The sequence below is a fragment of the Perca fluviatilis genome, chromosome 13 (genome assembly GCF_010015445.1).
Source record: "Perca fluviatilis chromosome 13, GENO_Pfluv_1.0, whole genome shotgun sequence".
Lineage (NCBI taxonomy): Eukaryota > Metazoa > Chordata > Actinopteri > Perciformes > Percidae > Perca > Perca fluviatilis.
The window spans coordinates 6,299,275-6,312,991 of record NC_053124.1 but is presented as its reverse complement, the minus strand read 5'-3'; the positions used below and the strand labels follow the sequence as shown (position 1 = coordinate 6,312,991).

General features: G+C 41.6%; 1 protein-coding gene across 9 annotated transcripts in view; it reads right to left on the bottom strand.

The window, feature by feature from the left end:
- Nucleotides 1-13,717, bottom strand: part of LOC120571198 (receptor-type tyrosine-protein phosphatase U-like) — a 243,153-nt gene that overhangs the window by 1,144 nt on the left and 228,292 nt on the right. For 5 of the 9 annotated variants that reach the window (XM_039819981.1, XM_039819980.1, XM_039819982.1 and 2 more), the window contains 3 exons: nucleotides 10,677-10,802; nucleotides 5,380-5,537; nucleotides 3,292-3,427 (listed from right to left, as the gene is read on the bottom strand). In XM_039819981.1, coding sequence (XP_039675915.1) covers nucleotides 3,292-3,427; nucleotides 5,380-5,537; nucleotides 10,677-10,802 — 420 coding nt within the window. Of the gene's footprint in view, nucleotides 1-3,291; nucleotides 3,428-5,379; nucleotides 5,538-7,266; nucleotides 7,324-10,676; nucleotides 10,803-13,717 lie in introns of all 9 variants that reach the window. The other 4 variants (XM_039819974.1, XM_039819976.1, XM_039819975.1 and 1 more) reach the window with 1 other exon arrangement.

Here is a 13,717-nt window from a genome sequence, read left to right as displayed (position 1 = left end):
TAAATCATTTGCGTGAACTAGAAATGTTCCCTTAAATGTTCCGCTGTTTGGGGCGGTCTCTAGTGAGACCCTCACCCAGTGAGAGGGTTAAGCCCCATGTTGGCTGAGTCCTGCAGCAGCACGGGTTTTGAATCCGGCCTGTTGCCCTTTGCTGCGTGTCATCCCCCATCTCTCTCCCCCTTTCATATCTATCCACTGTCACTTGGAATAAAGGGAAAACGCCCCCCAAAAAATAATCTTTATTTTTTTATTTTTTAAGGAAACTGAATACAAAGCTTTTTAAGACTTTTAAAGACCTGTAGCTGCCATCTAACAGGTCAGATTAAATAAAAGAGAAATAATGGGCTAATAAGGGAGCTTTAGAGGGTTCGGGGGGGGGGCAGATAGTGTTCCCTTTGGCCAGAGCTGGGCTAGCTGTTTGCCCCTGCTTCAAGTCTCTGCGCTAGGCTAAACTAGCCATTACCTGGCTGTAGCTTCATAATAAGCAGACGGACACATATTGACCTTCTCATGTAACCCTCTGCAAGACAGTAAATAAATGCATTTCCCAAAATGTCTAACTATTCCTTTAAAGATTGACATGTCCAATAGGAACCAATGGGCGTGGGAAGTCAAAGTATTGAGAGAGGGTGCACTGTAGGTTCAGGTCTTTTCATCTCCTTATGTTGACCATAAAAAACATGGAATATCTCCAGGCTTATTCTTTAAAAAATGTTGGGAGTATCAGACAAGAAAGGGTCACAACCCCTATACTACTGCTATCCATAACACATAACTGCCATGATTCATTGGCTGTCTATTTATGTCTGTATTTGTATTTGTGTGTGATCTCCTTACTCAAAAGCCATCCTGTTCCTTATACAGCTGCATTGCATGCTGGTCCGTTAAGGTGACTGTGGGTGGAGAGATTGGTAATGGTGTCATCTCCACTATGGATTTGTCCCTGTATGACTGCTGAATGTCAGTGCTAGATAATGGATTTAGGCAAAAAGAAGAAGAAGTGACACTAAAACCTGAGGTGTACCATTTATAGGGTTGGGTACCGAACCGCGGTGCCAATAGGGCACCGGTTCCGATGTAAACGGTAGTAAAGAGACCGAATAAGAACGAAAAGCATCGCTGCACGGGACGCTACGTTACCGTTAGCTAGTAGCTGGATTAAACCCGATAGTTAAAATGCTAACAGCTTACGTTAGGCGGTGTAACGTGTGACTGTATGTCCCTGTAGAGGAGTCCAACACCGGGACCTAACGGTCTGACTGCAGCTGCAGACGTCGGAAAAACAACACAGACGGTGCGTTCACTTGAAACTCGCCAGCCTGGTGGTGCATTCAAAGTTATTGTAAAATACCCTTTTCCCATCTGGTGCTTGTTTTTGTCGTTTACCAGCAATGAAATAAGCCATTGTTATAAGTTATTATTACATTATTAATCAATCATTTCATTTTGACCATATGGCCTTAGCAATAAACTAGCCCTTCTTTAATGTCGCCAAGTGTCGTTTTGTGGTCCTTTTTTTTTTTTTTTTCTTTATTTCATTCATTTAAAACAAATGCAACAACAGCATTTAACATGAATGAAAAGGAGCAGAAAGAAGTACAACTTATAATGTCTGCCCCCTATCAACACAATATCATTTACAGTTCCAATTCATTTGAGCTGTGTCATGCAGCCGTCTCTTTTTCTAAGACATCAAAACACAAAATACATCAATAAAGTTGATCTATTATATTTCTGCAACATTGATAATTTAACACACTTCTTAAAACACATAGATGGACTTTGAAGTTTTAATTCTACAATCAAGACTGTTCCACAAACTGACTCCTTTGATTGTGACACATTTTTCCTTTACAGCCGATTGGAACCTGGGTTTTGTAAAAACCTCAGTACCTTTTAGTTCATATCTACTTGTCCTCTTGGTGAATCTATTTTGCAAATTGTTTGGTAAACTTTCCAGATGGGCTTTATACATGATTTGTAGAAGGTTATACTCTACTAATTCATTAATTTTCAGTGTTTTTAGTTGTATGAATAAAAGATTAGTTGGATCTCTGTATTCACTTCCACTTATAACTCTAATCGCTCTTTTCTGTAAAAGTAAGATTGGATTAATATATTTTTGCAGGCACTTCCCCACACTTCAATGCAATAGGTCAGATATGGAACAATCAGTGAATTGTTCAACAAAAACAATGCATTCTTATTTAGAGAATCTTTAACTTTATGCAGCACAGCCATTATTTGGGATACCTTTACTTTGATATGATATGATTTTATTATTTAATATTATATTCATTATAAATATATTATATATATTTCGGTTCAGGCACGGCACCGTTTTAAAAGTATCGTTTTAGCACCGGTATCGGAAAAAAACCAAATGATACCCAAGCCTAACTCTTTCTAGTGTTGTTGTCTTGCGTACATTGGTTTCAAATTGTTAAATTCCTTTTGTCTTTCTAGTTGTTTATACGTTCAGCAATTTTGTTTTATTATTGTTTTTTTAGTCATCTGTGAAGCCCTTTGAACTGACCTAACCGGTATGTGTGCTTGCGGGTTTGGTAAATATTTCTGTGGTAATGGTATTTCATGCTCCACCGATCAGACAACGTTGCCGTTACGCCTAGGATTGTGGGTAGTGTAGTACTTCTCCATGACATCGTGAATAAAACGTGTTTTTTTTCTAAAACAAGGTTGACATGATACCGACTCGTGGCTTCTACAGAGGCATGAACCTTCGTTTTCACAACCTCGTAGCTCGTGGTCAGGATCGTTCAGACATTATGGCTAATAACCAACATTCTTATGGAGAAAATGAATGGGAAATTCACTTCTGGAACCACACTGCTGAGCTCTATTTCCCTTCTGCCTCTGCTTTGTTCTTGTTACATGCATGTTCATAAATTGGAGTCAGACCTCATGATAAATGCAAATGCATTGCTCAACTATACACATTTTCTCAATTTGTGCTACTTTAAGAAAATCTGTATCGATTTGCGATCGCTTGCCGCTTTTCTTTGACTTTGTATGTTATATGCTGCATCTAAAAATGTATTTACGTATGCGGGAAACAAATTCCCATTTAGTCTAAACACACCTTTACTGTGGAGAAGTCAATTTATGTGTTTTTTCTAAATATATTAAATAAGAGAAACCAGTAATAAAAAAGGTTTGATTTCTTTCTGGATAGTGGCTCTGTCTTCCCTGACATACCCTGTCTGAGGCAGCCGTGTAGTGCGATGTATAATATGTTGCAGTAAAGGGAGATGAAGGTCCCTGCTTGCTCACCATTGTCTCCACCATGTTCGGCTTGGAGTTGCGCAGCGTTTTGGCAGCAAAGAACACGTCCACCATGCTGTGGTGACGAATCATCTCCAAGATCATGGTGCTGGCACAGAAAGTACCGCTTCGACCGCCGCCATTCCTGCTCCGGAAAGAAGGGGACGAAGACGCACGGACACAAACACACAGAGCAGAAGTACAAAGACGTGAGTGACCTAATAAAGATGTGCGACAGCGGCGCAGACAGCCTCTCAGAGGGAAATGTCACAGTTTGACTGAGCACAGATCAAGCATGCTGTGACAAAAAGGCCAACTAGCAGACTTTTAAGATGGATATCGGAGTAAAGTTCTCATTAAAATCAGATATGAGATGTCTAACACACAGCCTGCCTGACCTCCCTAGTTCAAAGAGCCTGATAGGAGATGGAGGACAGATCTAATGGAAGGCAGGCAGCTCATGCAAAAATTCATTGATCCACTACAGATGGCTTTCCGGCAGGCCGTTCAGTTGTGAAGGCTCAGGTAGGCTGTGTCCGTTACCATGTTGTTGGTCCATTCTGGTCCATAATGTAATGCATAATAACATACCATATATATATATATTTATATATATATATATATATATATATATACATATATATATATATATATATATATATACATATACATATATATATATATATATACACATATACATATATATATATATACACACATATATATATATATATATATATATATATATATATACATATACATATATATATATACACATATACATATATATATATATATATATATACACACAAATATATATATATATATATATATATATATATAACACACATATATATATATATATATATATACACACACATATATATATTGCACCAGTACCCTATCAGGCATTGCACATCCTATAACCATAATGTTAAGTACCACAAATATTTAGTAGTACTAGTCACACATACATCACTGCAAGCCAGGTGGCCCACCGGGCCTAAGCTGACCCCACCAGGCCTAAAACAATGTAATGACGTTTTTTTTTTTTTAACTCCAGTTACAGTAGGGTGACTCGGTTGGAATAGTATAGAAGTAGTCCTATTTTTTCAATATCCAGTTAGCTTTCAGCTCTGACTTCATGTAAGGCCCTATGGAGTCTGTCTAATAGCTTTTTGAAATTCTTAGCTTTGGCATCACTGAAACTATTGGGCTCTACATTAATGCTGCCATCAGTCTGGGACTGGCCCCAGCCGGGCCCTCATCGGAAAAAGACACTTTCGAATTTTTTTTTTTTCTTTTTCTTTTATGTTAGGGGTTAGTAATGGACAATATCTTACTGTATACTGTTTATGATGTTTTATTCTGTATTGTCATTGAAAACCAATAAAAAGATTTGGAGTAAAAGACACTTTCCTCCGAGCCTAACAGGTTTTCCGAGGGAAACCCTGGACGTCTATGATGTTGAATTTATTTACTTTTGAATATACTGTAGACTGCAGCTTAACCCTCGTACTGTCCTCCCGTCGACCATGCACCTGTTTCCTCCCCCTCTTGTTTTCAAGATATATTTTTTTTCTTGTTGTTTTACACTTCTTTTTTGAAATCATGGTCAATAAACTTCATTTATATGCATTTATACATAATGCAGTAAAGGAATCCAAGCACAAATGATGAATTATTTGGACTAGTAGTTAAGATCAGAGGAACGTTTGTTAAGGGATAGACTGGTATATGTCCAAGTTTAGACAGGGTACTGTTTTGAAACCATTTACATTTTTTTAAACGGCAGCACATAATCGCACCTGTTTGCATAAATATAAATAATCAAGCAATGATGCGTCAAACCTGGGCTTCTAGCCAACTTCATTCAGTTATTTTTGGGCAATCTGGTTTAAAAAAAAACAACAACAACAAAACATTTCTGATAAAGCAAGTTTGAAAATGGGTCAAATTTGACCCGAGGACAACAGGAGGGTTAAATCCAAAACACATATGCACACACAAACACACGCACACACACACAGCCAGCCACACACACACACACACACACACAGACACAGACACAGTGCAGATGGATGTAAGTGGACTCACAGGCAGTGGACGATGGTGCGTCCCTCTCCACACTCCATCTGCCAGTTGTGAACCTGAGCCAAAAGGCTGAGGAAGGCTTTCTTGGAGTCGGGCACGTCGCGGTACGGGGACCAGCGCAGGAACTGGAAGTGACGCACCACAAGCTGGCCTTCCTGAAGCTTTAGAGACCAAGAGGAGTTGTTGGGGGGGGGGGGGAGAAAGATGTGAGAACAGTTTGATTTTTTTTTTCCAATAGAAGACATTATATATGCATTAACACACCGCACACCCACAGCAAATCACAAACTCATTCAAACTATCTGTTTTTTTCTGTCAACACTTGAAACCTGTTTTAACTGTGAGGAGCTCCTGTTCCTAACTTCTAATTGGCTGTTAAAGATGCAGTACATAGCAGTGTACTGTACTTACAACATTAAAGTGAGAACTCATGAATGTAAACATAGTTAAAGGTGCAGTAGGTAAGACTAACGTTCTGTCATATCTGCTGAAACTGACCATATGTTCCAGTAGAAATACATGAAGCAGGTCATTAAAAAACACCACCTACAGCCTGTAGTGCGATTTGCAAAAATCCACCGCTCCCTGTTTAGATGCACCAATCAGGGCCAGGGGGGGGGTGTCTAACTGCGTGTCAATCACTGCTTATGCACACGCATTCATTCTCCCTTGTGGGGGGAGGGGCTTAGGAGACCATTTTGGGCTTTAGCAGAAAGGGGGGAGGGACTGAGAAGTTGTTGATGTTCACATTTTTTGGCTAAGTCCTGGATCTTCACAATCTTAACTACAGCACCTTTAACATCATATAATTACATTTCCATCCATGTTGTTTTTTTTATTTATTTTTTTTTAAACATTACTTGTTGGGCTTTTTATGCATTTTTATTAGATAGTACAGATAGCTGAGAAATGGGGGAGAGAGAGGGAGGATAACACGCAGCGAAGGGCCGCAGGTTGGATCAAACCCTGGCCGCTGCCAAGGACTCTGGGGGGCGCACACTCTACCGGGTGAGCTAGAGGTCGCCGGCCCCTATATTAATACTCGAGGCTGGACTTTGGCCGTGCTACATGCTTCACTACGTCCAGCAGTTAGTTGCTAACTTCAGCTGCGTGCTGTTTGGCGTCGGGCAGGTAGCGTAAATGGCAGTATCAGAGCTTTTCTGCTGAAGAAAAGGTGGATAACAGCTGGGAGAGAAGAAAAGCAGATTTCACCCTCAGGGTCTACACTTTATCAATATTACGCCGTAGTGTACTTAGTGTAATGCTTAGTGTTCGGCTTAGTTTTGCAGGCTGCCATTTCCATTTTTTTTTTTTATCTGGGTGGAGCGAATTGGGATCTTTATTGATGATAGCTTGGCTATTTAAAAATGGTGGCTTATTACAGGATGTCGCGCTAGTGATGATTTTCTTTGACCAACCAGTGGTCTGCAGTGTTTTAACTCCACCTTCTAGTATTGACTAAGCTTGCTTGGAACCTCGACTGAGGTGGTACCAAAAAAAAAAGTACCAAGTACTATCCACAACTTTTGCTAATGGAAATGCGAAAGTAACCGTTCTAAAGTGTAACAAACCAAACTGAACTGCTTGGAGGAAACACAACTTAAGTTCCTGTGCACGGAATAGCGTGAATGTGTGTCCTGGCGCATGCACACAAAGATACAAATAAACAGGGAGCCGCCTATTATACCACTGCTCCATAGTACTACTAGTGGTCAAAAACTCCACAAGGCACCTTTAATTTGGAGGAACACAAGCATTAACTATACGACACTGGCGTGAGGGGCAATCATCCTAACAATGGCGTTACACTAAATATGATCTGTTATCACAGTTCATTATTGCTTGGCAACTCGTGGCATTTTTTGCTGTATCTTCAGGACAGTGGAGTACCTTCTTGGGACAGAGGCTATCGGTGTCTTGCTCTGTGGTGTCTGTCTCTTCAGGATCCTGCAGAGAGTCACGTGGGAACAGTTTTTGACAAGGTGTCGAGATATTCGAGGGGTCGGGTAGGAGTGGAAGGGTGACAGGGGCACTGACAGGGGGAGGTTTAGGCCAGCGTGAGGGGTGGGTAAGGGGTGAGGGGGCGCGGGAGCTAGGAGGGTTTTGACAACTAAAGGAGGCTTCACGACAAGGACACGTGATCAACCAGCTGCTGGAAGAATCTACAGGAGACTGCCGAGAACCTACTGAGGCTACTGAGGTCAAAGGATTGGAGCTAAAGTGGAAGCTGGAGCTAAGCTAAACTCCTCAGACAACACTCAGACATGGGTACACACACACACACACAACCTACAAACATATTCACACAAAAAAGCTATACTGAAATATTGGATATGGTCAAAATCAAGAAATGTGTTTCAGAGTTTTATAATATAAGTTCTGTTTGTTTTAATATCACATACTTGCGTAACAGGCCCATATCTGCTTATTAAACAAGTCTCGGGACGATACGTAACTAATAACATTGCCGTACTGTTGATACAGTTGCTTTGTGCAAAGTAGGATTATTATGTAGCAAATTATTCTGACTGCTGGGAACAACAAACACCAGCTGGGACCTAGGTCACCATTCTGCATCATTATAGAAGTATCAGGCTTCATTAGCTCTCTTAAAAATAAATGAATTGATTCAGTGCCAGGCCATGCCTCCCACAGCAACACAAAGCTGGGCAAGTGTTTTTGTTCATGCCCAACATTAAGCCAAAAACATCTCATTTGATAAGCAAATTAGACATTCATACAGCAATTTGGCCATTAACGTTGTCAAGCTGACATATCCAGGCAACTTAAAGAGTGATTCAGAGTTCACACTTGGATCTTAATGTATGTTTGCGCTGTGAAGACAGCAAATGGAAGGCAATTACATCCTTTCATTCAAGGAGGTTAGGGAAAAATAGGGTGGACAATGTGTACAGTAAATAGGTCTCATAAGGGAAACTAAGAAACCTTGACATAGGTGCAGCCTTTCACCATGCACTGCTGTCATCGGGGGGCCCGGTTGAGTTCAGAGATATATTTGCAGTATTGTAAAACTCTACAGTGTTTACGAGGAGAAAATAACAGGAAATTCTATGCACTGCCATACCACTCAAAGGTTGCCAACTGTGGAGCACGCCTGCTCTCAGGAACGTCTCAACAACAACACACGTCACCTCAATATAAGAGTGAAAAATCCCCAATGGCTGAACATCAACCTTGGGAAAAAGATGTCAGCATTATGTTGAATCTATAAACATTCTCTTTTTGAGAGAGTTTGAGTACCTTGGATTAAACTGTGCATATGTATAAATTCACAACAACACCTTTCTGACACATTCTCAGCCAGGTTATTTTGGCTGGTCAGGGTTCTGTAACCAAGGTTTAAAATCTATATTAAAAAAAAGTGTATATTAAAAAGTCAATTCATTAAGTATGTTATTAATGTTAAAGATTAAAAACATATTTGTCTAAAAAGCAATTCAACATAAATAGGAAGTTTATTTTGAAGGAGATGGGGTGGGGACGTGCGGTCAGCCAATCAGGAAGAAGCTCGGACTGTTGACCTGCACGGAGCAGAGTTCACTTTCAATAAAAGTCGTTAAAACTCGGATTAAAAACTCTTAAAAGCAATCCAGTGTGGAGCCCTGGACCTGTGAGAGTGCAGCAGAGACGTCTCCCTCATGAAGAAAACGCATCGGTGAGCGATTCCGAACTTTAAATCAAAGCTGTGAGTTTTGTTTACATGTTTTATTTTTCTACTTACCCGGGTAAGATTTGTGTAATTTAAAGTGTGTAATTTCCATATGTTTTTTGGCTTATCCTTCCCATCCATGCAATAAAAGGGAAGCGATTTTGTTTCTCAAAGAAAGTATAACTGTGTTTGAGTCATTCCTGGTGTATTGTTTGGTTAATACTGGGCTCCGTAGTCAAACATAGAACTTCTGATCCCACTGGCCATAATTCATTATTTTAAGAGAAATCCATTTCTGTTCCCCACCTCTAAAGGGTTACAGTTCTGTTTCAGGAGTAAGACAACCACCATGCAAATAGGAAAGTAGCCTAATTGGCTAATCTCTTTTTTTGTTTCTTACTGTGCAACATATTTTGAGCCCTTTGCCATTAAGTCAAATCAGACATAAGCAGACTGTGTACTCAACCAGGTGGCCCGTCGACCATTTTCTAACTCACTATGAAAATGAATTGATTCACACTGGGACTATCTTTTTGTACTTGGAATGTAAAAAAAAGTTGCCATAAAGGTGCCATAAAGTGCATAAAAAGCATTGTTCATAAAAAAATTTAAATAAAGTAGGACAGAGGTCCGGGCTAAGCCCTGAATGTGCTTAAATCCTAGAAATGACCCAGCGTACACCTGACCTGTGCGTGCGGCTGGGACTGGATTTGCCTCTTGGCAACGATGAGTGAGGACCGCAAATGTGGAAAGGTTGAAAAAAATGCAATTCAAAGAAAAGTGGATAGATGAATCTGCCTATATTTTGCCATCTCATACCAACCCTAAACCACTGTGTCTGATTTGGCAAATGACAATTGCTGTATGCAGAGTTGTTTTTACCTGATACATATTATTAATGTTTGTTTATTTACTGGCCCCTGGCTTCCTGGTATTTTTGCAGAAGTGGCCTCCAGGCAAAGCAGGTGGGGATCCCTGGAGTAGGGTATAGAGCTCCCGCTTAATGAGCTAAAGCGACTGTATTAGTACTACTGCAGTATTTTATCTGACTACAGTGTCTTTGCAGTCTTTTTGGCACTGGTTTGTTCAAACAATTCTTTTTGTGGGACATGTTGTAGATGTCAGACATTCCCAATATCTCCTGTAATTACAGCTGAGATGCAATACAGTGTTTTGCCAGCGAAGGAGCTGATATGATCACAAAATATAAATTGTCCAGAACAATGACCAAACTTATCAGTTGACAGTAAAGGTTTATCAATCATTTTTCCACCTTAGCCAAGCTACATGGTTGCTAACACAGCCAGCTGGCTCACAATAACTGTCGTCTAACGGTGTGTTCAAATTTAGAGGTGGCGTGACTGCATAACAAAGTCAATGGAAAGACGCAATAAGACCCAATTTCCGCCGGGGGGTGGCACAAATGCAATGTCTGGATTGCAGTACATTAAGGTGTACCTCTAATCTAAAATTCACACCTCGTAAATTCTTATTTGGAAAAAATGTTTTTTGCATGTATTTTGACAAGAGGTTGCTCCTGATTTACCAGATATATTCAAATATCAATGATTGGCTCTATCCATCATCTCTATAAGTAGGAGCGTGGGACTGATGTGGGGAATCCACCTACCCGAGTGATGTTCTGAACCCGGAAGAGACGGATGATTACATCATCGTCGGCCGTCCTGGACAGAAGCTCCACCGTCATTGGCCCAAACTGCTGCAACCCCGGTTCAGGCCAATACTGCAGACAAGGCTGGAGAGAGGGGAGAGGGAAGAGGGGGTGGGGGAGGGGGGGTGGGGTGGAGAGAGAGAGAGAGAGAGAGAAGCGGTTTGGGGTTTTAAAGTCCCTTTATTGGACATTTTTCAGAGAAGAATCACAATCACATAAATCAAAAACAAGTCAAGAAAAAAAAAGAAAAACCTAAATAAAATACAAATTAAATAGAAAACATAACACAACCTATCAAACAAGAGAGGAGAGGAAAGAAGAAGAGGAGAAAAGAGGGGAGGGAAGAAAAAGAGTGAGAAGAGAAAAGGGAAGAAAAGGAGAAGAGAGCAGAGAAAAGGGAAGGAGAGGAAAGGCGAGAAGAGGAGAGGAGAAAACAAGGGAGGAAAGAAGGGAGAGCATGAGGAGAGAAGAAAAGAGGAGGAAAGGAGAGAAGAGGATGAGGATAGTGAGAAAGGGGAGAGGAGAAAAGAGGATAGGAAAGAAGAGGATAGGAAAGGAGAAAAGAAAATAAGAGGAGAGAAGATGAGAGGAGAGGAAAGGAAAGGAAAGGAGAAAAGAAAAGGAGAGGTGATTAGCCCCCTGTTGCTGGAGGCAGGACAGACCCTGGTGTCAGCAGCCTTGACGGTGCAGCCCAGTAACAAGACACCTGAGTATTGACAGCAGAGACAATTAGCCTAAATGACAATGATTATCTACAAATAGCAACCGTAAATTAAATGAGCCAAAAACACAACCCGCTCGTCGCCAGGAACAATCCTTCACATGAGCCGCGATCGCCCAGCTTGAATTATTCATGAGTCCAAATCATTACCATTAGCACATTATAAATTAATGGAGACGGAGACCTTGGCCATGCCTGGGAGAGATAAACAGGAAGTTAGCCCAGAGGTTGGCGCTCGCGAGAGCCAAGGTGTCCCGTCCCTGCCGCTTCAAATCGGGCCGAGAGGAGAGAGAGAGAGAGAGAGAGAGAGAGAGAGAGAAAACCTGCGGGGGAGCGGCGTTGACACGCTGACGAGTTCTGCGGTGACTTTGGGGTTGAGGGGACCCCTGGAGTCGGAAGTGATAATGGCATTTCACGATGACACAAGGGTATTGCCAGGTGACATTGGGCAGGAGGAGAGATAAATATTTATACATTCAGACAGGAGACCGGCGACTGCAACGCAGGAGGGCAAACGGAGTGTGAGCGTGTGTGAGTGTGTGAGTGTGTGTGTCGGGGGAGTGAACTGTGAATCCACTGGCAGCGAGAGACAAGGAGGGAGAAGAGGGAAAAGAGTGACAGAGGAAGGAGGACAGGTTGCAGCTGACAGGCATGGTGGAAATGTTGAGCAGGAATCCAACGTAACACAGGTGGAAGGGATATGGAAAGGGCAGAGTAAAACCCACGAATATCAAATACGTTGGAATTCCCCTTCCCTCCTACACACAACAGAAGAAATGGTCATATGAGCAGTCCTGTTTATTTTTGAATTTAAAATCAGCTGATTTCCACCCACATTCATAAGCAGGGTTGTACCTGCGATTATAAGTAGTGCTGAGCAAGGCAGGGATTTACGGGGGCCATGACTGCTAGGCCCTGCTACACCCTGCTACGCCCTCTAACACCCTGCTACACCCTCGAACACCCTGCTACACCCTGTAACGCCTCTGCAGTGCCCTGCTACGCCCTGCTACTAGGGCTGGGTACCGAACTTCGATACTTTTATGGCACCGAAAGTAAGCTTATCTGTCCTCTCTGCATATTGACACAGAGCGGAGCTCCGATCGACACACACACACACACACACACACACACACACACACACACACACACACACACACACACACACACACACACACACACACAGACACACACACACTTTACATAGACAGTGTTTGCTGCGATACGATATTAATCTATGGATATTATTGGTGAGCTGAAAGCAGTCGCTGTGCTGTTGATGTTACACTTCCTCTTAGACAAGCAAGGCACAGTGGTTTCTCTGCCCTGATGAGTGACTGACAGGTTGAGCTTGCAAGGGCAAGGCACTTTTAATAATGTTACTCTGAGTGAGCAGTTTTACCAAAATCGTCTAATTTTGATAACTGTTTTGATTCACAATTAAGGTGGAAAATAAAAGCTTTGTGTTTAATGTATTTTTGTTGATGTTGAAATGGATTTTAAAACATATGGTATCGAAAAAAGTATCGTTAGGAACCGGCATCGAAACTGAGGTATCGAAATTGGCACTGGATCGAAAGATTTTGAACGATGCCCAGCCCTACCTGCTACACCCTGCTACGCCCTGCAGTGCCCTGCTACGCCATGAACTACTACAACTACTATTTCTAGTCATAGTTCCATTATCTTTATTGTGACTATTATTGCTACTGTTCATCACACCCCCAACCGGCACCATCAGACACCGCCTACCAAGAGCGTGGGTCGGTCTGAGGTTTCTTCCTAAAAGGGAGTTTTTCCTCGCCTCGCAAATGCTTGCTCTTGGGGGAATTACTGGAATTGTTGAGTCTCTGTAAATTAAAGAGTGTGGTCTAGACCTACTCTATCTATAAAGTGTCTTGAGATAACTCTAATCGTTATGATTTGATACTATAAATAAAATTGAATTGAATGATGGTCACGGCCCTTTGGCCGTCAAAAAATGATATTGCCTGCAGCCACAGTGGCCTTGATGCCCCGCCCACAATGTCCCAGCCGATTTCGCCGTTTTATCCTTTGCCTCTTCCCATACAGTTTATAGACACAAGCGTCTTTTGTTAAAATTCTGAATTCTCATTGGACAACATCAAAGGAAATGCTGCACACAAAACCAGTGGAGGGTTTTGATTTTGAGCCTCGTATGAAGCGCCGATAACCCGGGCTAATTGCGACCACGGTTGGACACAAATCTAGCACCCACGATGTAGACTTCATCCAACTCATCCTGATGTCCCCATGC